Source organism: Planococcus citri, chromosome 5 (genome assembly GCF_950023065.1).
Source record: "Planococcus citri chromosome 5, ihPlaCitr1.1, whole genome shotgun sequence".
NCBI classification, from domain to species: Eukaryota; Metazoa; Arthropoda; class Insecta; order Hemiptera; family Pseudococcidae; genus Planococcus; species Planococcus citri.
This window is the reverse complement of record NC_088681.1, coordinates 38074896-38096955: the sequence shown is the minus strand read 5'-3', so window position 1 is coordinate 38096955 and position 22060 is coordinate 38074896. Positions and strand designations below refer to the sequence as shown.

Sequence of the window (22060 nt, the reverse complement as noted above, 5' to 3'; positions counted from 1 at the left end):
GCGTTTTTGAGACATTTGAAAAATGACTATGCATTCTTGGCTCAAATTTTCTCAAAATTGCAAAGTTTTTGGGCGGTTTCGAATGCAAAATTACATTTCACATTGAATTGTTCAAATTTGGGGGGAAAAATATTGTTCAAAATTGAAATAATATTTTTGAGGTAAAAATTCACACTTTTGAGATATCTGAAAAATGACAATGCAATTTTGGCTCAAATTTTCTCAAAATTGTGAATTTTTGAACAATTTTGGAGTCAAAATCATATTCGAGACCAAATCATTCGTTTGAAGGATGGGAAATTGCTAAAAATGGAATCTATTGATTATTATAAGTCAATAGATTACTCATCTGTTGAAAATGACCATTTATTATAAAATAGGTATTTATTGAACAACATGGGGAAGCTTATTATAGCTAAAAATGACAGTGCATTCTCAACTATTTACAAGGCAGTGGTGACTGTGGTTTCCATTTGTTGTTCTATGGAGTCTGTAGGGGTGTCAAAATTGACATTTGCCCCAGCTGACATCGATGGAGTGGGGATGCTGTTATTCACAGTATCGTGAGTTTGAGCAACGGAAGTTGTGGGAGATTGTACAGTGGGGGTGTTAGTAACAACACTCACCCCTGTTGAGGTACTTGGTTCTTGGTCCCAAACTGGCTCTGGGTGAATTTCAACCTGAATTTCAAGTTGATTTTCAGCTGGGGGTGTGACAGGATCGTCATCACTTTAGGATGTAGGACAGGGTTTATTTTGGAGGGGTTTCTTCATCCTCGGATTCCTCTGATGAACTGCTTTCACTATCGGAAGCATGAATTGGCTCCAGCCCATGTTTATTAAAAATTAGAGCAATGGGATTTGAGGTAGGAGGGGGGTGAGATGGGATTTTCACATGGAATTTTTCTCTGGATTGCTCAGGTTTTGCAGTATTCACAGATTCCTGAGCATCAGAGTTAGAATTCTTGGTTTCTGACTGACCAAACTTCTTTTTAGGGGTAAGGGTGATTAAAACATCATGTTCGTTGATGTTTCCACCTAACATTTTCCTAAACTGACGTTGAAGGGCAGCCATATCAGGGAGTTCAACTTCCTTGGAACCATTGTTATTATAAACTGGGGTTCCAAATTGTTGGTAGCTAGTCTTGGAGTAAGCTGGACCTGAGAACACAATAGGTACCTCGTTTTCTGGGTCAACATCATCGTTGGAAAAAAATTCCAATTTACTGATGAGTTTTTCCACAGATTGGCCATCTTCCTTAAGGTAAATTCTATACTCTAAAGGGGCTTTGCTCACCAGAAGATCGACTATGCATTCTTCAATGGCATATTTTTGTTTCATGAGGGTTTTAGCCCAACGAATCATTTGGTCAGCCATTTCTTTAGGACCTGAGGGGGATCGGAATCGTAATTCGCATTCCCTAAGTGCAGCATTCTGATGGGCTTTGTCCCAATAAAAATCAAAAAATTTCTGGATAAGCATATTGTAAGAAATCACATTCTCTACTTTGCTTCTCCAGGTGTCGGCATTTTTCGCTTTCACTGCTCCGATGAACAAGAATATTTTGTGAGCTTCCACAACATTCAAGTTCTCGAAGTATTTTTCAAATTGTGAAACGAATTCGTGGGGGAAAAATTTCCTAGACTCATCATAAAAAATACCTGCACTTTTCAGGGAGGCTGAATCAAATGGCATGGTTTTGGACTTTGGCGCATTAATAGCATTGCTGCAATTGTGAGAGCCACCAAATTGGGCTTTTTTCACTTTTGCCAGCTCCGAAGCCATCACCTGGCAGTCTGCCACGTGTTGATCCATTTTGGCATTCCTATCTTCCCTATCTTTGCGAAATTCGCGTGCAGTATTCGCAGCGAGTTCGCGGGCTTCTGAGGCTGTATTAGTGGCTAGGGTGACATGTTCCTCGGCTGTTTTGACAAGATTGTCAGCCCAGGAACTGCATTTTTGTTCAAATTTCTTGAACTGGTTGTGGGTTTTTTTAATTGCTTTGGTATTAGCAGTCAATACCTTAGCAACCACCTCCTTGTCCTTCTCTAATTCGCGAATGTACTTGTCATGTACAGCCTGGCCTGCCCTAACTTTCTTAATCATCTGCACCTGCGATGACCACGTGTCCTTGAATAATCCCAGAAGTGGATCGTTAGTATCAACGTCTTCTGGCAATTCTGGGAATTCTAGATCAGTAGTATCAGTGATCAAAGAATTCATTTGTTGTAATTGTTGGTCAGATTGTGCATTCGATTCAGGAATTACGTTTTTAATGGGCTTAATGTGGAGTGGGAGGGAGGTTTTAGCTAAATTAGTGGATTCAGAGTCGTCAGCATCGACCTCCTCTAAATCCTCTCCATCCACCTCAGAATCAAGTGGAGAAACTGGAGAATTATCCCATTTTTTGAAAAATGAGGTGTAGGAAAATGGGCTTAAATTAGCAACAATTTCAGCCTCTTGGGTGGTAGGATCGTTAGTATTCTGTTCACAAATGGAATTAGAATCACGATCCTGTGAATTATTTACATAGTTTGGGCAAGACTTTTTGTGTCTACCTAATACACAGAGACAGTGGTAGAATCTGGTTTTTGAACCAGTACTACTTTGGGTCTGAATAGGCATTTTGGGAAAAATTGACACGAGACAAAATTCACAAAAAGACACAAAAAATAAAATGCGGAAATATGCACAGTATTTAAAAGCAAAAATGAGCTAAGCAAAAAATAAATATGCACAATTTGAAGTAAATTGAAAAGCACTAATAGCAAAAACACACGTAGTGATTACCTGGAATAAATTCAGCACACGGGGCACACGAGATACACGGCAAAAAAACAACTACTGAGTTAAGGCGCAAAGTGATGAAATAAAAAGGGCGCGGCTGCATCAACAGCACAACTGGCTTGATGCGGTCGCGTCCGTTGGTGTAGGGAGGGTGAGGTAGCTCTAACAGGCCGTTGTGGTGTGATACAGCGGCTTGCAACGTGGTTAGCTAGCTATGAAACGTCCGTTGTTGTTAGGGTGGGGTGCGGCAGATACAACAGCACAATATGGCGTAAAGTAGCTACTGCAACGTGATTGGCTCGCGACTTCGCGCTCTTTCTATAACCTTCACGCTGTTTTTGGTACCAAAATTGGCGCGATCCTATGCTGGGAGGTGGCAGGGGTAGCGGAGGTATAGATTGCACCACGTTTTTGCGGCTTTAAGTAGGTTTTGACTATGCAAACCTACCTAAAACTGACGAGCACGTTTTCACATTCTCTATGACCTTCACGCTGTTTTTGCAACCAAAATTGGCGCTATCCTGCGTTGGGTGGTGGCAGGGGTAGCAGAGGTATAGAGGGACCACGTTTTCACGTTTTTAAGTAGGTTTTGACTATGCAAACCTACCTAAAATAGATCGAAGATGAAAAGAAAAAGATACTCATTTTTCAGTTAGAATCAACTTTATTTGAGTTTGAAATATTTACACACGATGGTATAAAATATCTATTATGATATTACATATGATGATGTGAATATCTGAGTAAGGTTAATATATAATAATATCAACTCTCACACTGACTAAAAATAAATTATACCTAATTTTATTGTCCTTACGAGGGGACAAACACAAATGGTTTTTTCAGTGGGAAATTTCCGCTCTTTGTTGCAATTTCACACACAATGGTGTGAAATTTCAACTGGGAATGGAAATTTAAAGGCAGATGACGAGTGTAAGTCACCAATCTGTCTTTTTCGAAGATTATTGGGCGCCAATGTGAGAATATTCTTACTTTATGCCTGTTACCGTAATATAATAAATCACTACTTCAAAGGGGAGAACTAAGAAATACTCCGAGGAGAATAACTTACCTGGCTAGCTCAGCAGGACGGCGTTATAAGAATAGACCACAAGTTGTGGATTAAATCGACACATTTGCATACACAAAAGGCATTTAATCCGATTAAACAGTGTCCCATTGGACGATTAACACAAAATAAGAACAGATTAACATAATTCAAACAAGATTATCACCATGATTAACACGATTCACAGATTACAACGTATGTTGGTCTGAGAATTAATATATCAGTGCATCCGAGCACTTCTTTAACACGGAAGTCCATCTCTCCGGCCGAAAGAAACAGAACTACGCCGATCCACACGCTCGTAGCTGCGTCTAGGGTGCAGCTCCGAGTAGGACAACGCAGTGTTACCATAGGGAGTAATACATAATAGTACACACAGGCAGGTTAGGCATATGAGGATATAACACCTTGAATATAAAGATAGGTGTATTCGAGATATGCGAATGTTGGTGAAAAACATGAATTTTTAAAAAGCTTCAATGTGACATTGAACTTACAGAAAGTGATAGGTAACATAATTACTTATTTTTAGATATTGTTTATCGGTATTGAAAATCCTTACAAGCATAAAATGTGGTAATTTGTAAATATACGTGATCATAGGTGTACAAAGCAGGTATAAGTAAGATACCTACCTAATATTTATGAAGATTCAAGTTCATTTAAAGAAATTGATACAACCTTTAAATTGTAATTCAGTTTGGTTTTTAAGAGAATAAGTTACCAAACTTGTTTTTCAACGTGGAAGAATTCGATTTTTGCTCAGAAATTTTCATCAGTGGTACCATTTTATCAAAAAATTTGGAGGGGAAATTGATTTCGAGTAGTAAAACAGAGAAACACGTGTTTTGAGACGAAAAGTCAAGATAAATGATTCGGCATTTTTCATTATAAGCATTTCGTCTTTGAAACATTTTTTCTCAAATCATATACCTTGTATTGATGACAGTGATACCAACTTACCCATAATGATTTTTTCAAAAAGACAAACGATAGCACAAAGTATAACTTTATTGAAATTTTATAACGCAGATAAATTTAATTCAGAAAATACCTATCGAATGTTTAGAATAAAGAGTAAGTTTCTGTGTATCCTTTTCCCAAATAAACAGGCTGGTTTTGGGTGTGAAGAGGTGCTACAGTTTCTAACAAAGTGCCATTTATGCTGATCAATGTTTGGAAAGCTTTCAACTGCAGAGAAAAGTACACAAATTTGAATTTATTGTTATAGGATTTAGAATAATTCCATCAAAAGTTCTAATTATTAGCCCAGTACTTACTTGAGATTTGGTCAAAAGAGGATAAATACCGACGGTTTGAATTTGAATAACATTTGGATATTCGATACCAGTCTCGAGCTCTAAATAAGAGCCATAGAAAGCGTAGTATTCTGTGATTATAAAAATGATATTGAACCAAGCGTAGAGTAGAATCTCGGGTGGAAAGTATATTCCAAATCCAGGAATTCTAAACAGCAGCAGAGCGATTTGAGGAAGAATAAAAAGTATGTTGTACACTGGGCCCTGCATGTGAATCATCAAATTATTACATATGCATACGTAAAGTAATAACTAATAAGCCTATAGTAAAAAATCGTAACTATAGTGTCATTTTTGCTTACGTGTGTGATCAGGGTCGTGCTAGATTCACCGACTCCCAGTCCAAAAGAGTCGATTCATGATTCTCATTCTTTTCATGACTCTTCAATCCCGCTCACTCTCTCAACGTCTTTCGCTTGATAAGTTGATTGATAAATGATGATTGATTAATTAATTATACTTTACCAGCACTAATATCAATTTTATTGGGTGTTACTAGTGTTTTTACTTTTTATTGAATGAATTTGTATCATTATTTCTATTCAAAATTCCTTCATTGGTCGATTTTGAAAAAACTATAACTGTTATAAACACTAAACAGGGCTCGGATTTTTTCCCCGCAAAATTAGTGGGACTGGCATAATTTTTTCGTCCCATATTGATTTTCTTTGTAAAACAATACCCATATCGTTGGAGAATAAATATTTTTACGTTTTAGGGCATATTTTGGCATTTTTTAGGGAATATTTCAGCGTCTATTTAGGGTTTTTTAGGGAAAAAATATTTGAGCTCTGATTATAAAATAGTTGTTCTTGTTCCTGGAAATAATTTCCAGAAGTTCCAACAATTACCTAATTCAACGAAATGGTAAATGGGTTTCAGTTTTCAACTCCAAACTCGTAATTCATGATTGTAGGAAAGATTATTGATTATTCAGCTATAGATTAAATTTTAAAATTTTCAGTTTTGTACCAAGACGTAAGTCGAATTTGTTGGAGCTCGAAATTGATTCCATTTTTTGGGAATCCGTTCAAAGTTTTGAAGTTGGATTGGTTTTTCTTTCAAAATTAAAAATAAAATTTCTCTTTAAATTGATCATAATTTTCTTTTCAAAAACAATTAAATTAAAATTGAATTAATTATACAGTGGTGTAGGAAGTTGGTATGGGACACAATGACAGAACTTGGAAAATTTTTCATTCAAAATATAAATATGAAACCGAATGAGTGAAAACTGACTGAAGTGAAAAGTGATGATTTGATGAACGACTGACTGATTCATTTCAAGTTTGGACTGGGAGTCGGTGAATCCAGCACGACCCGTAATGCAAAGCGATTGTTAATGGCGATCTTTGAAAATATTTTTAATTCAACATTATATTTTTATTGTTGCATAGAAACGAAATTATGTCCATCATATTGCCAACTTACCCTTTTCCGTCTACTAGATTATAGCTTCTTCCATTCGGATCTTGAGAGATATAAGCTCGTAGCTTATGAAACCGGTAAAATTCTCCACAGAGTACTCCTCCGTAAATTATTCCTCCACTAATTGCTACAGGGTTACCATAGGCCTCAACTGAAAATAATATTTTAATAGTGAATTTCTTTTCGATGGAAAACCTTTTACCTATTTCGACTCATCCGACTCATTCGACTTACACGCATATCCAGTATTTATGACAAATAGGGGACCAAATACCCCATTTCTTAAATTAACTGGAGTTGATACGTTAGCTGGGATCACATCTTTGGTTATAATGTTTATGGGACTGTATGCTTTGTACGACGGAGGTTTTGATGGAAAATATGGACATGACTCCGCCGGTTCTGAAGTAAAAAATACGAATGTCCGAATTTCGAAAATGTGAACAATGTTTATCTACTTATAAGTACTTATGTAAATAATAGTGTTGAAAAAAACAACTCACTCGTTTTATGTGAATCAATGCCAGAAAGTAAATGAATTAGAGCGAAGAACAAGACACTTTTTTGAAACATTATAGCGTTAAAGTCCAAAATACTTCTAGTTCGTGTATGAGCTTTTCACCGTTTTTATAAAAAAAAAAATTCATGGAGATCGAGTGTTGTATGACGTCTGATAAGAGCAAACGCGAAGGAATTTTTCGATGTTGAACAATTTTAAAAGTCGAATTTTCGAAGATAACAATAACAACAGAAATTTGTAGGTACCTTTTTTTATTACCATTTGTAAAAATCGCGCCATGCTCCTAGCAACTTACCTACATGTATACTCTACGTGATTACCAGTGCCATGTGACATTGATAATGCTAATGTTCGGCTTGGGAAAATTCCACTTTGAAAATCGAACAAAGATCTATCGAGATCTTTAGAGAAATTGATACGACCTGTAAATTGTACCTAATTAGTTTTTTGTGTTTTTTTTTTTTTTTTTTTTTTTTTTGAGAGAGAGAGAATAAGTTGCCAAAGTTGATTTTTAACATGCAACATTCGATTCTTTGCTCGGAAATTTTTACTATAGTTTCTACCTACCTTCTCGTCAACAAAATTTGGAGAGGAAATTGATTTTGTATTGTCAAGCTTTTTCAAAAAGACAAACGAATGTACAAAGTACAATTATTTTATTGAAATTTAATAACATAAGTAATTTTATTTTATACAAAAAATGTCTTATGAGTGTTCAAAATAAAGAATACGTTTCTGTGTATCCTTTCCCCAAATAAATAGGTTGGTTTCGGGTGTGAAGGGGCGCTACAGTTTCCAACAAGGTACCATTTATACTGCGCAATGTTTGGAAAGCTTTCAACTGTAGAGAAAAATACACAGATTTGTAGGTATTCATTGTTATGTAGGGTATAAATAGGCCGTGGAATAATTTCACGAAAAATAAAATTACTTCTGTATCTACTTACTTGAGATTTGGTCAAAAGAGGATAAATACCGGCGGTTTGAATTTGAATAACATTTGGATATTCAATACCACTCTCGAGGTCTAAATAAGAGCCATAAAAAGCGTAATATTCCGTGATTGCAAATATGATATTGAAGCAAGCGTAGATTATAATCTCGGGTGCGAAATATATTCCAAATTTAGGAATTCTAAAAAGCAGCAGGGCGATTTGAGGTATAATAAATAATATATTGTACACTGGGCCCTGTAAATCAGCGAATTATCACACGTAGGTATAGAGTAAGTACATATATGTAAGCCTAGTAAACAATCATAATTATAGTGTAAATTGTTGCTTACGTATGTGATCATGTAATTTACTAAAACCACCCCATCTCCTGGATGTTTAAGGGCTTCTTGAAAAGATGCATATTCAGCTTTATAGTAATGCAAAGCGATTGACAGTGGCGATCTTTGGAAATTTTTGTAACTCTTACGTATTATTTGTTGCATGGGAACGAATTTGTAATCATGTTTATTATCATGCCAACTTACCCTTTCCCATCTTGTAAATTATAGCTTCTTCCATTCGGATCTTGAGAAATATATGCTCGTAGTTTATGAAACCTGTACAATTTTCCACAGAGTACTCCTCCGTAAATTATTCCCCCATCAAGTGTTGCAGGATTACCATAAGCTTCGACTGGAAAATATTTTAATACGGAATTTATTTTCGATGAAATATATTTTACCTACCTGTTTTGACGACTCATTCGACTTACACGCATATCCAGTATTTATGACAAAAAGTGGACCAAATATCCCATTTCTTAAATTGACTGGGGTTGATACGTTGGCTGGGATGACATTTTTAGTTATAATATTTATGGGACTGTATGCTTTGTACGGTGGAGGTGTTGATGGGAAATATGGACATGACTCTGGTGGTTCTGAATTATAAAATACGAATACCTGAATTACGAAAATGTGAAAAAAATTTCTAGTACATACTTACTTATGCTTGTAAAAATAGTAACTATGCTTAAAAAAATCAACTTACTCGTTTTATGTGAATCGATGGTAGAAAATGAATAAATTAGAGCGAAGAACAAGACACTTTTTTGAAACATTATTGCGTTGAAGTTTAAAGCAGCCTACTTAATAGTTCGCGAGTGAGCTTTCCATTGTTTTAAAAAAGAAAACTTTTTTTTTATGGAAATCGAGTGTTGTATTACGTCTGATAAGTGGAAACGTGGGGGGATTTTTGCGGTTTTGAACGATTTTAAAAGTTATAGGTAAATTTTCGAAGATAACAAGAACTGAAATGCGAACCTTTTTTTATTGCTATTTTTAAAAATCGCGTGATTGCCAGTGCCATGTGACATTGGTAATGATGTGCTTTGAAGAAATGTCACCGTGAAAATAGTACAAACTTCTATTGAAGTGATTTTTCCTTCCAGAAATACCCAAAGATACGGAAAAAAGCTTTAAAAAATGTCCCTAATTTTTCAATAAGTCAGTTTTCTATTTCAAAGTGCAGAACTGAAACAATTCTGAAAAGTGGAGGCCATGCAGGAAAATGAAATTAGAATATCCTTGTTTGAATCTAAAGAAAGTCAACGTGATAGAAGCAGAGAGAAGGAAAGCGAAAACATCTCAGTTTAAACCTATGACTTCCCATATTTTTTCCTCTGATATTGGGATTGCCTGTTAAATCATCATCAGTCAAAATTTCCGAAGCAAAGGTGCAGTTTTTGGATTTTTGGCGAAATTTAAATTGCATTTTTGAACTAAAACAAAAATGGATTTAAAAAATCGAAATCTAATACAGCTGAAATTGAAATCAGATGTACCTATACCATATTTTTGAATCCTCTAATCTATTGAAAACAGCTTTTGCACGTATGATCTCGATTGATGCTGGTTTTTCCAAAATCGGCGTCTGCAGTTCAAATACATATTTTGTTCAGTAATTTCATTGAGAATTTAAAAAATTGGTCACATATTGTCTTGATGCTTCATTTTTGATTTTGACACATCAGCGGGTGACCCACGACCCAATATAATAAGTAATACTTACTTACTTAATTTGAATAATGAAATGAGCTTGTAATGAAAATAAATTAATCAATATTTTTTTGTTTTTGTTTCAGGTGAGTACGATTTTTGGCCTTTACTTGTCAAAAATGTGCATATACGAGTAGAATGAGTGCTGCATGAGAATGGGTGAGTCGTTTCATTTTATTATTTATGAAGGGATCTCATACCAATTTATGGAGCTGAACTATTACCTTCAGCTAAACACTTATCTTCTCACAAACCAACCTTCAAATATGAGATTTAGATCGTTTTGACATTTCATTGGAGTTTCAATATCAGATTGTTGATTCTATGACGAGATAATTTGAACCTTTTTTAGTGGTATAGCTGACGAAGTAGGAAAAAATTCATCACGGGACGGGACCATGCAAATTTCAGATTAGGTACTCGTACCTCCTCAATTTTATTTTTTGAATTTTGCCTACTAGTCATATCAAAATTTAATGACACAGGTAAAATTTATGTTAATTTTTGGCAATCAGTTCTAGAAAGTAAATGTTTGTTCACTTGTTGAAATGAGTTTCGAGACAGATGTAAGACAGTAAAATCTTTATTGCTAAATAATGAAACTGTAAACACACATTTTTGAAAAATAATTTTTCAAATACCTCTACCTAATTAAAAAAGAGTAAATATTCCACCCAGCCCTTTGGCTTTATAAATTGGTCTCTTGCCAACTTTTTGAATAGGTTGTCGATTAATTAGTTTTCCTCCATGAATATTTTTCACTTTTAAGAATGAATTTTCGAACTGAAAAAAATCAAATTTGAAAAAAAATATCAGCCTGAAAATTTTAAAATCAAAGTCGTATAATGTTTAGATAGGTAGGTACCTGTTCTTTGCCAAGTCCATAAACAATCCTATCAGCCAATATGGTAATCGCACATTCGTATTGTTTGCCAGTCTCGAAATCAATGTAAGATCCATAATAAGCGTAGTACCCGAATAGAAATGGTAATCTATCGAACCATGCATAAGCGAGGGCTGAAGGAACGATCGCCTGTGATCCTGGTTCTATGAGTAATAAGTCTGTCAAGAGTTGGACGGGAGCGAATAAAACATTATACACATCGGCCTGCGAAAATTAATACGAGAGATTCATTTGTATTACTTAATTTAAATGTAAGTAGAGTTATCAAGCCCGAATCAACATAAAAGCACTTTCATAATCAAGCAGAAAGTCTTCCTGGAGCACACCATCACGATGTTTGAGAGATTCTTCAAATGTGCCGTACTCTTTTTTGTAGTAGATTAAATTCAAAGTCAAAGGTGATCTACAAAATAAGATCGTATTTTACTAAAAAAAAAACACACAATTTTGGGTACTTTTTTTTAGTGAAAATTTTTCGCACCCTTTGCCATCTATTTGTGAGTAGCTTGAATTGTTAGGATCATCACTGACGATGAACCTTATTTTATAAAAAAGGTACTCATTGCCGCATAGTACTCCACCAAATGTTGTTACATGGGTACGAAATAAAGCTGGTAGAGTATCAAAACCTTCAACTGAAATATTTTATTTGTTTATAAGTTGTCTTACTGTACGGATTAAGTACATAATATGATATTTTGTGCTTCGAATTTGCATTTTGGGGGGGGGGACAATAAGGAGTAAAATGCTGTTTGTGGAGATCTACGTAAGTATAGCTCAATCTTGATTGAAAGAGATTTGTGTTTAGTTATGGCTTTAATCAAAGAGTGATTCAAATTGGTGAAAATAGTGAGCAAAAAAATTGAATCTCGATTTCCTTTAAAATTTTTGAGCATCAAATTAATTTTGAAAGATTAAGTACATAATAATCTTTTAAAAATTGAATTTACTTACGTGAATATCCGCTATTTTTAACTGTAAATGGAATAAGCAGTGGGTTTTTTAGAATTACAGGCGAATTTGTCTCAACTTCAATGGCATCCTTGGTGATAACATTGATCGGTGAAGGTGTAGGATACGATACATTTTTCGATGAAAACAGTTCACACGATGATGGTGGCATATGCCATCTCGAAGCTTAAAAAATAGTGCCTCTCGAATTAATAGGTATTTAGCTAGGAAAATTGCTACAAGTTTCAAGAAAAATTTTACATGAATCCTACTTACCAACATTTCTTACAGCGTTGCTAAAAAAAAAAGTGGCGAGTAACGTTAAAGCAGTTTTATGCAACATTTTAAACTTGCGCTTATTAAGTTACCTACTGATGGGACTGACTTTTGAAAGTGTTTTTTTTGTGCAGTTAGGTGGGTTATGTAATATGTAATGCTCGTTTTACATGAAAATAAACCACAAGCAAAACAGATTAGCTATCATTAACCAATATCATGAAAACGATGTTGTGGTTATGTGACTGATGGCCTTTTCTACGACGAATATTTATCGAATTTCAATTTTGAAATGAAAATTCATTTGTAGTCGCTAAAAAAGCTCGAATTTTTTGAATTTTGGTACGTGTCATTTGATAATTATTATCGTTCTGGTCAGCCTATCAAGTTCAAAGTTCATGACTTTGGTTAGTCATTGTTATATTTATAGTCGCTTTAAGAAGCCTAAAATTTCAGCAGGCTTGGGTACTTTACATATTAACAGGTTTTCGACTTTTGTATTGTCTGTTTAAAAAAAAAAAATCATCGCAAAAAGTACATTTCTATGGTTTTAAGATATTTCGATGGAATTTTGGAAAAGTTATGACGTCAATTTTACATGTTAGGGTTTTTCAAAATGGTGTTCTTTATGAGTTTTTTCATTTGAGTTCTTGAAAATTGAAAAATTATTCATTTTTAAGCTAAATTGGAGTCGGCGTCTGTTGAGATATTTTTAATGGCGTATCACGAAAATGATTTTTGGCCAGATGCAACAATTTTTATGGAGAATGATTTTCCCAAAAAATGTTTTTTTGATTTTTTAGAGATCCTACATATACTGATAAGGAAATGGTTGGGAGAGCTCCTTGCCGATTTGATAAAAACTCTGTCTGTGTAGTGTGCTCATTGCTCAGTGAAGAAGATCGTGCCTTGATTTGTCCAACGTGAGTCTGATTTGGTAATTTAATGGATAAGGGACAAGGGTGCTCAAATCTCCAAAAACCCAACTTCTAATGATTTTGTTTTCTAATTAAAGACGTTACTCTTCCAGAATTTACTTTCAAAGTGAACTAAATTTCAACTTGTATCTCTGTCAAACATTTTGCCTGGTAATGAAACAAAAATTCAAACTATGTACTTGAATGTAATTTGAGTTGCTGACTCCAAAAAGTGAAGGGACAATGTTCTATGTTTAGTATTCGAGATTTTAAGTAATGGTAAGAACAGATCGGTTAAATTTCGAAAAAATCATAAAAAACGTTCTTTTATAGTCCATTTTCAGAATTATTGAAGGAGCTATGATTGATTAAAATTTCCATGGTGCTTCAGCACCTTTAATTTGAGACATTGGCAAGAACGTGACATTTTTGCAGAGCACATGAGTTCTATATTCATCAGTTGCTTGAACTCAAAATTAAAGGTGCTAGAGAATTTTTAAAAAACTTAAAGTATTTACCTACTTACTCGTAAATTTTTCATTTGAATTTTCAATTAATTTGAGCGTTTTTAATTTTAGTTTAGGCAAAATAAAGGCTAATCAACTTGTAGAACTTTGAATAGGCACTCTACAAAAAAGGTTATGCTCATGTTTTGCCTATCTTCAAAATTGAAGGGGCCTTGATTAATTGAAATTCTCATACTCTGGCTCCTTCAATTTCAAACATGAGAAAAAATGAACATGACTTTTTTGTGGAACATTTCATGTTCTGAAAGTTAAGTTGCATTCATTTTGTCTAAACTCAGCATTGAAGGCCGCGCTTGAATTTTTTGAAAATTCAAAAATTATTAGAAATTTGACGCACTTGTAAATTTTTGAAACTTTGGGTGCTCCTCAAAAAAACTGTTTTCGGGTTTTTCCTAAACTCTCAAAAAAATTCCCTCTTTACTTTTTAGGTATTTTTATTAGAATTTTTTTTAATGGGTCAAAATATCCACTACTCGATATTGAGTGGATGAGTAGTTACTAGTTAGGTATGCATATTTAAATTCTGAAAATTCTCTCTCGAAAATTCGAAAAGAATTTCACTTCAAAATATTTCCAAAATTTATAACTCAGACAAAACGTGAGTAAAAATTCACTTGCAATACTTTACATGGATTTTGGACAATTTCAAGAGAATTTTTTTAGTGATTTTTTCAGAATTGAAATACTTTTCTCCGACTAATCAGGAAATCAAAATGAAGGAATGGACTTTAGAGAAATACCTGAAAGTTTTACTAACATAAAGCACGATTCAGCAACTTTTTATTTGATTTCTATGATGTACAAAACTTATCTATGCATGTGGTATGGCATTTGATACGGATGGAAAAATTATTTTCGCGACTTTTAGCTTAGAAATTGTGTTGTAAGTAAAAATTATTCATCCATTTAAAAAAATGTAAAAAGTCGATGAAGTTAAAATAGAGGTAACTGTTGACCTACTCCAATAGCTTGAATCAAATCTCTTTTACCGAAAGGCTTAAGAGGCAGTACATTTTCCAATACTCCTCCATCTTTGTTCTCCAAATACAGGAAGAAATCTTTAAACTGTTGAACAATATTTCAAGTTGAATAAAAATTGATAAAAAATTCAGAAAAGTGCTCTGTATTCACAGTTTTACCTGTCTTTCGCTTATTGTATGGAAAAATTTATCTGTAGATGTCATGGCAATCGCACTTTCGTATTGTTTTCCTGCTTCTAAATCTAAATATGCTGAGAAAAAAGCGTAGTAGGTACCGATGAAGGGGAAAATATCGAACCATGCGTAGGACAGGGCTGCAGGTAGAATCAGATGCGAACCGGCTTTTTTGAAGAACTTGCGCAGAAATTCGAGAGGATACATTATAGGATTGTCAATAGGAAGCTGTGACAATAAATGCGAACTGCCGTGAACTGGTTCTATAAGTTGAGTTGTAGTACAAATTGTGAACATTTAAAATGAAACTTACAAAACGAAATGGGAAGAATTGAATAACTATACCGTTGCGATGATTCAGAGCGTTTGCAAAACTTCCGTACTTGATATTGTAGTATTCTACGGATACAGTCAAAGGAGCTCTGTTGCAAAGAACACATTTTTCTCGAATAAGTATAAAAATTGGGTGATTTTTCAAGTAAGCAGATGATCGATGCATACCCTTGTCCATCTACTGTATAGTAGCTTCTACTGGTGAGATTTTTGCTCACAAAAAATTGAATTTGGTGAAATGCATAAAATTCTCCGCATAATGTTCCACCAAATGTTCCAGCTGTTGTTGGAGGTGGATTTCCTTGAATCACGACTAAAATTCAAAAATTGTTTATTAATTTATGGATGTTTTGAGAAGAAACCATTTTCAGAAAATTTGACTGCTCTGGTTTAACTTAATCTAGTGTGCAGAATTCTATTTTATAAAAAATTTCCAAAAATTATATTCTCTTACAAGCGTATCCGGTATTCTTGACTATTAATGGTCCAAGCAGCTCATTTCTTTGAACCAGAAGCGAGGACGTATTGACTAGAATGGCTTTTGATGTGTCCACATTTGTCGGAGCAGGCGTAGGATAGGGAAGAGGTTTTGTTCGTTTGATCATATCACATGTTGAAATCGAAGATTTGGATTTCCCAGCTTCAAAAATTATACAAAATTAAAACTTACAATTGGCAAATACCTAGATGGAAATTCATGCTTAAAAGTTGAAAAAATATAACGTACCAAAATGTCCTAGACAATTACTGGCGAAGTAAATGAGAGAAAACGTAAGCAAAGCTTTACGCAACATTTTGAAATATGTACTACAAGCTAGTCGTAAATTTTTTTAGTGTCTGGTTCGGTTCGAACGTGTTCTTTTCTTTTATACTCGGCCGATTTGGCCCAAAATTATGAACCAATTATCAACTATCGCCTATAAAAAAAGCTGTTAGGGGTACTGATAAACCTATGCTGAAGGACGAACTGAAAGAAAATTATCAGTGCGAAGTATGTAGTAATAAGAATTTCCTATTGCAAACTTTTCTTCCCCCCTCCCAAATACAATTTTTCAATGTCAAGAATCTATACATTGTATCAGTCTACATTTCACTTCATGTGCCCCCTTTTTTCATTTCACTTTTTTAACATGAAATTCATTTCAGTTTTCACCTCAAAACATATTATTTATCGATTATCTAATTTCACTTTTGAGCTCTTCTTCTTTAACCCTCATTTTATCTCCACTTTTTTCAGTACACAATTCATATCTAATCCACGACTATAAAGACATGTTCTTTATGTCGATTCATGCTTCACTATCCACTTTTTTGGATGTTAAATACAGAATGAGCAAAATCAAATGCAGAATTTTAGACCTAAGGGAGATTACAGATTTTTAGAGAAGGTGGGAGAATTGAAGAAGGGTAGAATCCTAAGTGAACTTTTATACATTACGAGTTGATTTTGAACTTGAGATTGGTCGATCTGAGTAGGTAAGCCTAATTCCTTTTCATAAATAATGAAAAAAAAATTAAATAAATTACCTCGTATCACTTATCATGTGAGGTTACTATTTGTATGCGTTTTTTTATCGTTTTACAATGTCGTTTTATGTTTAAAAAAATGAATAGGTGCGAAATGAAAAAAAAAAAAAATGGTTACCAACCAGTCAACCACTACTACGAATATTTAAGTATTCCCAATCAATTCTTAGAAAGGAACAAAAAAAATCATAAAGCCAACGTTTATTAGTACCTACTTCTACTTATTTTTGGATTTTTTTTTATCTTTGTAGTACTTATAGCGTTCCTTTCGCATTATAAAGATAGGTAAGTAAGGAGATTACAAAATATTACGTAATCATTTGAAAACGCCTAATATATTATTTTTCAGTCGACGTGTAGTTGTTTTATCTTTTTTTGAACTTGACCATTTAAAACTATCTATCAACTATTTTTCACGAAGCAGCTTCGATCAATTAATTTCAATTCATGAAATTTAAATTACGATTTGATGGAAAATGGCAATCGAATATGAAGTCAACATTACAGCGATAGCCTTACAAAAATTATGATAGCATTTTTTTAATACTTAGGTAAATTATTCATCTGTCTTAAGTCATGATTAAATTAAAACAAAGGTAATTGCTGGCCTACTCCAATAGCCTTGATTAGGCCTCTTTTACCGAAAGGCTGAAGAGGTAGCGTATTATCCAACATTTCATCATCTTTGTTCCGTAAAAACAAGAAGAATTGTTCAAACTATAAGTAGACAAAAATTTCACTTGAATAACATTTTGGTTGAAAAATTCATTTTGAGGTAATTCGCAGTTTTGTGACCTACCTGCCGTTTGCTCAGTACACGAAAAATTTGATTTGTTGTCATGGCAATCGCACTTTCGTATTGTTTTCCTGTCTCCAAATCTATGTAAGCTGAGTAAAAAGTATAGTAAGTTTTGATGAATGGGAAAACATCAAACCACGCAAAAGTTAAAGCTGCAGGTAGGATAATCTTTGATCCTGGTTTGCGAAGAAATTTACGCAATGATTGGAGAGGATAGAATAGAGGATTGTCGAAAGGAAGCTGTAAAATGAATACAGACTCTGGTTTAATCATTCGCCCTCAAAGATTGTATCTGATCAGATCCGGACATTCCAAGGATACAATCTGACCTAACCAGATCTAACCAGATCAAATTTTTGATTGGATTAAATTTTATTCAAACTTGATTAGATCTGACCCAATCTGATCTGATTAAACATCAACTGGTCTATGATCTGATTTAATCATTTTCCTTGGGCTTTGAAAACGTTATAATTATCATTAATCACAAAAATAGGTAGGTAGGTACTTACAAAGCGAAGTGGAGAGAATTGAATAACTATACCATTGCGATATTTTAGAGCATTTTTAAAGCTTCCATACTTAATGTTGAAATACTCTATTGATAAAGTTAGGGGAGATCTGCAAAAATATGTTTCTCTTGAGTACAAAAGATGATACTAACATTTAGTTCTTTTAGGTACATGTATAAGCAGAATAATTTTTCATACCCCTTTCCATCTATTGTATAGTAACTTCTACTTGTGGTATTTTTGCTCACGAAAAATTGGACCTGATGAAAAGCATAAAATTTACCGCATAATATTCCACCAAATGTACCGGAGGTAGTTGGTGGTGGATTTGCTTGAACTACGACTGAAATTTATTTTGTTTGAAGAAAAAAAATACCCTATACTTATTTCACACATTTTTCTTCCATTATTAATAGAATTACATGTTTTCAATTTCTTACAAGCATTTCCAGTATTCTTCACTATTAATGGTCCGAGCACCTCATTCCTTTGGATCAGAATTGAAGATACGTTCACTAATATGGCCTTTTTCGTGTCCACATTTGTAGGAGCAAAAGTAGGATAGGGCAGAGGTTTGGTTCGTTTGATCATATCGCATGTTGAAATCGAAGACGTTTTGAATTTATCAACTTAAAAAATTGTCAAAAAGTAGTACCCAAATTAGCTAAGTATAATAAGTAGGTATCGGGAAATTTTCACTAAATACTTTAAAAATATTCTTACTCAAACATTCCATAAAATCACCCGTAAAGGAAATGAATAAGAAAGTAAGCAAAACTTTTCGCAACATTTTATCCGACTGATTGTGAAGTTATTTGTACCTAAGTATCTAGTTCTGTTGGAACTTTTTTTTTCTATTTATAGGTTGCCTACGTATTTATATGGCCAGTTTTTTCGCAAAATTTTGAAATAATCATCGACTATCGCCATTAAAAAAAAACCATCAGTTGTAATGTACTGATAACCCAGTGGTCAGTGATACGAACTGAAGGAAAATTATCGGTGACCAGAAACTTCAAGTTGCTGGATTTTTTTTGTGAGTTGTAGTAGGTACATATTCGATCCCTTTGACTTTGCAAATAAATGAGCAAAATCGTCAATTGGTGGTAGTTCGAGCAAAAAATTAAAAATTTTCTGACAATTTTATTTTAGTCAACTTGGAAAAAATTCAGAATATTTAAAGAATAGGTAAACAAGACAACTTAAAGAAGAAACAATATTCTTAAAATCACAAAAAAAAATCAAAACAAAGGTAATTGTTGGCCTACTCCAACGGCTTTGAGAAGGATCCTTTCACCGAAAGGCTGCAGAGGAAGCGTATTATCCATTATTTTACCATTTTTGTTTCGCAAGTACAAGAAGAACTGTCCAAACTGCAAAAAATAAAATTTTAAGGGTCAATTTTAAAAATTTAGTGGGTCAAATGAAACACAAAGAAGATTGATATTTTTTCAAGTAACCTGACGTTTGCTCAGTGTGTAAAAAAATGGTTTTTTCGTTCCGGCAATCGCACTTTGGTATTGTTTTCCAGTCTCCAAATCTACGTAAGCTGAGTAAAAATTGTAATAGGTTTCGCTGAGAAGGAAAGTATCGAACCATGCGTAAGACATAGCTGCAGGTAAGATGAGTTTTGATCCTGGTTTTCGGAGAAATTTACGCATTGATTGGAGAGGATAGAGCAGAGGATTGTCTACAGGAAGCTGCAAAGACAGATACCAACTGTCGTAGATTCTTGCTCTTTGTAAACGTGCTTAGAAAATAGTAGATAGGTACCTACATTATTTAAAGAAATACTTACGAAACGAAATAGAGAGAATTGAAGAACAATTCCATTGCGATATTTGAGAGCATTTTTAAAACTTCCGTACTTGATGTTGAAGAATTCCACTGATACAGTTAGAGGAGCTCTATCGAAGAAGATATTAATTCTCTTACTTAATTATGAAAAATTATTTGTCTTTCGAGCAGTTGAGAATATTTCATACCCTTCTCCATCTACTGTATAGGAGCTTCTGCCTGTAAGGTTCTTACTCACGAAAAATTGAACTTGATGGAATACGTAAAATTCTCCGCATAACATTCCACCAAATGTGCTGGTAGTGGTTAGTGGTGGATTCGCTCGAATCACGACTGAAATTTAGAGTATAATCATGATCTTCAAATCATTATGTAGGTCTACTGAAAATTTCGAAGTCTCTTACGCGCACTTCCGGTATTCATAACTAATACAGGTCCTAATATTTCATTTCTTTGGTACAGAAGTGAGGATGTGTTGACCAATATAGCTGTTTTCGTATCAATATTTGTCGGAGCAAGCGTAGGATATGGTAACGGTTTCGTGCGTTTAATCATATCGCAGGTTGAAATTGAAGATTTGAATTCTTCGGCTTGAAAAATCATCCGAAATATCCGTAATTATTTATTAGCGAACGTCTACAGATTCTCATATATGAGTATGTACTAAGAATTTTGAAATATGACTTACCAAAACATTCTTCGAGAAAATTACTGCTAAAGTAAATGAGAAAGAAAGTAAGCGAAGATTTGCGCAACATTTTAAATATGACCAGTCGTAAAGCTAGGCACTCGGTATCTAGTTCTGTTGAAACTTTTTGTTTTATTTTTATACCTATATGGCCCATGTTGCACAGAATTATGACCTACCTATCTTCTACCATTACAAAAACCATCAAGAGTATTGATAAACTTGTAGTGAGGTGTGAATACCTGGAAGGAAAATTTTTATAAATGCAAAAAAGTGATCAAGTATTTTTTTTCATTTTAAAAATTTTCTGTAGGTAAGTTTTTAATCACTTTTTGATAATTTTTCAATCTTTTTTTTTTTTGCAAATTTTTATAGTTTTTGGGACATTTTTGGTGATTTTTTGTGACGTAGGAACGTTGGCATAGTTTAATGAAATCAGCGGGATTCTTTTCCGATTTTCAAAAGTATTACAAAACATCATCAAATTATTTTTTGAATATTTCATCGATTATTGGTAAATTGCAGGTGATTTTCAGTAAATTACTAGCAATATCAAGTAGATTATCCGTAATTTTGGGTAAATCACTGGTAATTTGTTAATTATTGGTAATGTTTGGTAAATTACTGATAATTTTTGGTAAATTACTGATAATTTTTGGTAAATTACTGGTAATTTTTGGTAAATTACTGGTAATTTTTGGTAAGTAACTGGTAATTTTTGGTGAATTACTGGTAATTTCTGCTAAATTACTTGTAATTTTTGGTAAATTACTGGTAATTTTTGGTAAATTAGTGGTATTTTCTGGTAAGGGACTGGTAATTTCTGGTGAATTACTGGTAATTTCTGGTGAATTACTGGTAATTTCTGGTGAATTACTGGTAATTTCTGGTGAATTACTGGTAATTTCTGGTGAATTACTGGTAATTTTTGGTAATCCCGGTAATTTGTGGTAAGCTGCTGATAAATTACTAGATTATGACATTTCATCAATTTTTTCGATATTTTGTACCCATTGTTTTTATGATTTTTTTCATTTTTTCGATGGAATTTTCGCCAATTTTTTTGACGATTTTAATCAACTTTGATAGTAATATAATATTTTAATTATTATTTTTTTGGTGGTTTAAATAGTCTTCTGAGACGTTTTCGATATTTTTTCCATTTAATTTTCTTAATACCTAGACCTACTCCCCTCATTCAACATTGTCTGGCAGGTGAATATTTTTCATAAGTTTGTTTGTTTTCTTGTTTTTTTGAAGTTGTGACGTTATTATCACTAGCGGAACATAGCTCATTTCATTTATCGATTTTTTTTGGTATTTCATACTCGTATTTGAGATTTTTAACCTTGGATTTGCGGTATAGGTACCCTTTTATAGTTTTCTAGTCGCAAGGTATGCAACTCATCAAACATAAATGTATGCAAAGAGTTTTCTGCAATTTAAAGAATTCGAGACCATCGCTGAATGTTGATACGGTTTACTTACTTGATCAAAATAAAATATGAAATCGACATTTTAGTCAACTTTATAAAAAAAAGTGAATGTTCGTGGAAGCAA

The 22060-nt window shown here is 33.7% G+C and overlaps 2 protein-coding genes and 2 long non-coding RNA genes across 4 annotated transcripts in view; 1 reads left to right on the top strand and 3 right to left on the bottom strand.

Moving 5' to 3' along the window:
- LOC135846624 (kinesin-like protein CG14535) overlaps positions 1-22060 on the top strand; it is a 221207-nt gene that overhangs the window by 131300 nt on the left and 67847 nt on the right. The window lies entirely within an intron of this gene.
- LOC135848443 (uncharacterized) lies at positions 4848-7279 on the bottom strand. The gene is made up of 5 exons (XR_010559349.1): positions 7107-7279; positions 6838-7005; positions 6607-6754; positions 5137-5379; positions 4848-5047 (listed from the first exon to the last, which is right to left on the bottom strand). It is a non-coding gene; the product is annotated as an uncharacterized LOC135848443 (long non-coding RNA).
- On the bottom strand, positions 10683-12369 carry LOC135848017 (uncharacterized). The gene is made up of 5 exons (XR_010559296.1): positions 12247-12369; positions 11974-12156; positions 11501-11654; positions 10981-11422; positions 10683-10898 (listed from the first exon to the last, which is right to left on the bottom strand). It is a non-coding gene; the product is annotated as an uncharacterized LOC135848017 (long non-coding RNA).
- LOC135848805 (uncharacterized) lies at positions 14454-15993 on the bottom strand. Its single transcript, XM_065368831.1, has 6 exons — positions 15905-15993; positions 15632-15817; positions 15346-15490; positions 15190-15266; positions 14830-15107; positions 14454-14755 (listed from the first exon to the last, which is right to left on the bottom strand). The coding sequence occupies exons 1-6, from the start codon at positions 15969-15971 to the stop codon at positions 14624-14626; spliced, it is 885 nt and encodes a 294-aa protein (XP_065224903.1). The 5' UTR covers positions 15972-15993; the 3' UTR covers positions 14454-14623.

What these genes read in the sequence shown, in the direction of transcription:
- LOC135848805 (XM_065368831.1), bottom strand. Translation starts at nt 15,971, where the DNA reads ATGTTGCGTAAAGCTTTGCTTACGTTTTCTCTCATTTACTTCGCCAGT. An exon ending in CAAGAATACCGGATACGCTT is followed by an intron (nt 15,491 to 15,631) that starts GTAAGAGAATAT and finishes TTTGAATTTTAG; the next exon opens with TCGTGATTCAAGGAAATCCA. An exon ending in TATACAGTAGATGGACAAGG is followed by an intron (nt 15,267 to 15,345) that starts GTATGCATCGAT and finishes TCTTTGCAACAG; the next exon opens with AGCTCCTTTGACTGTATCCG.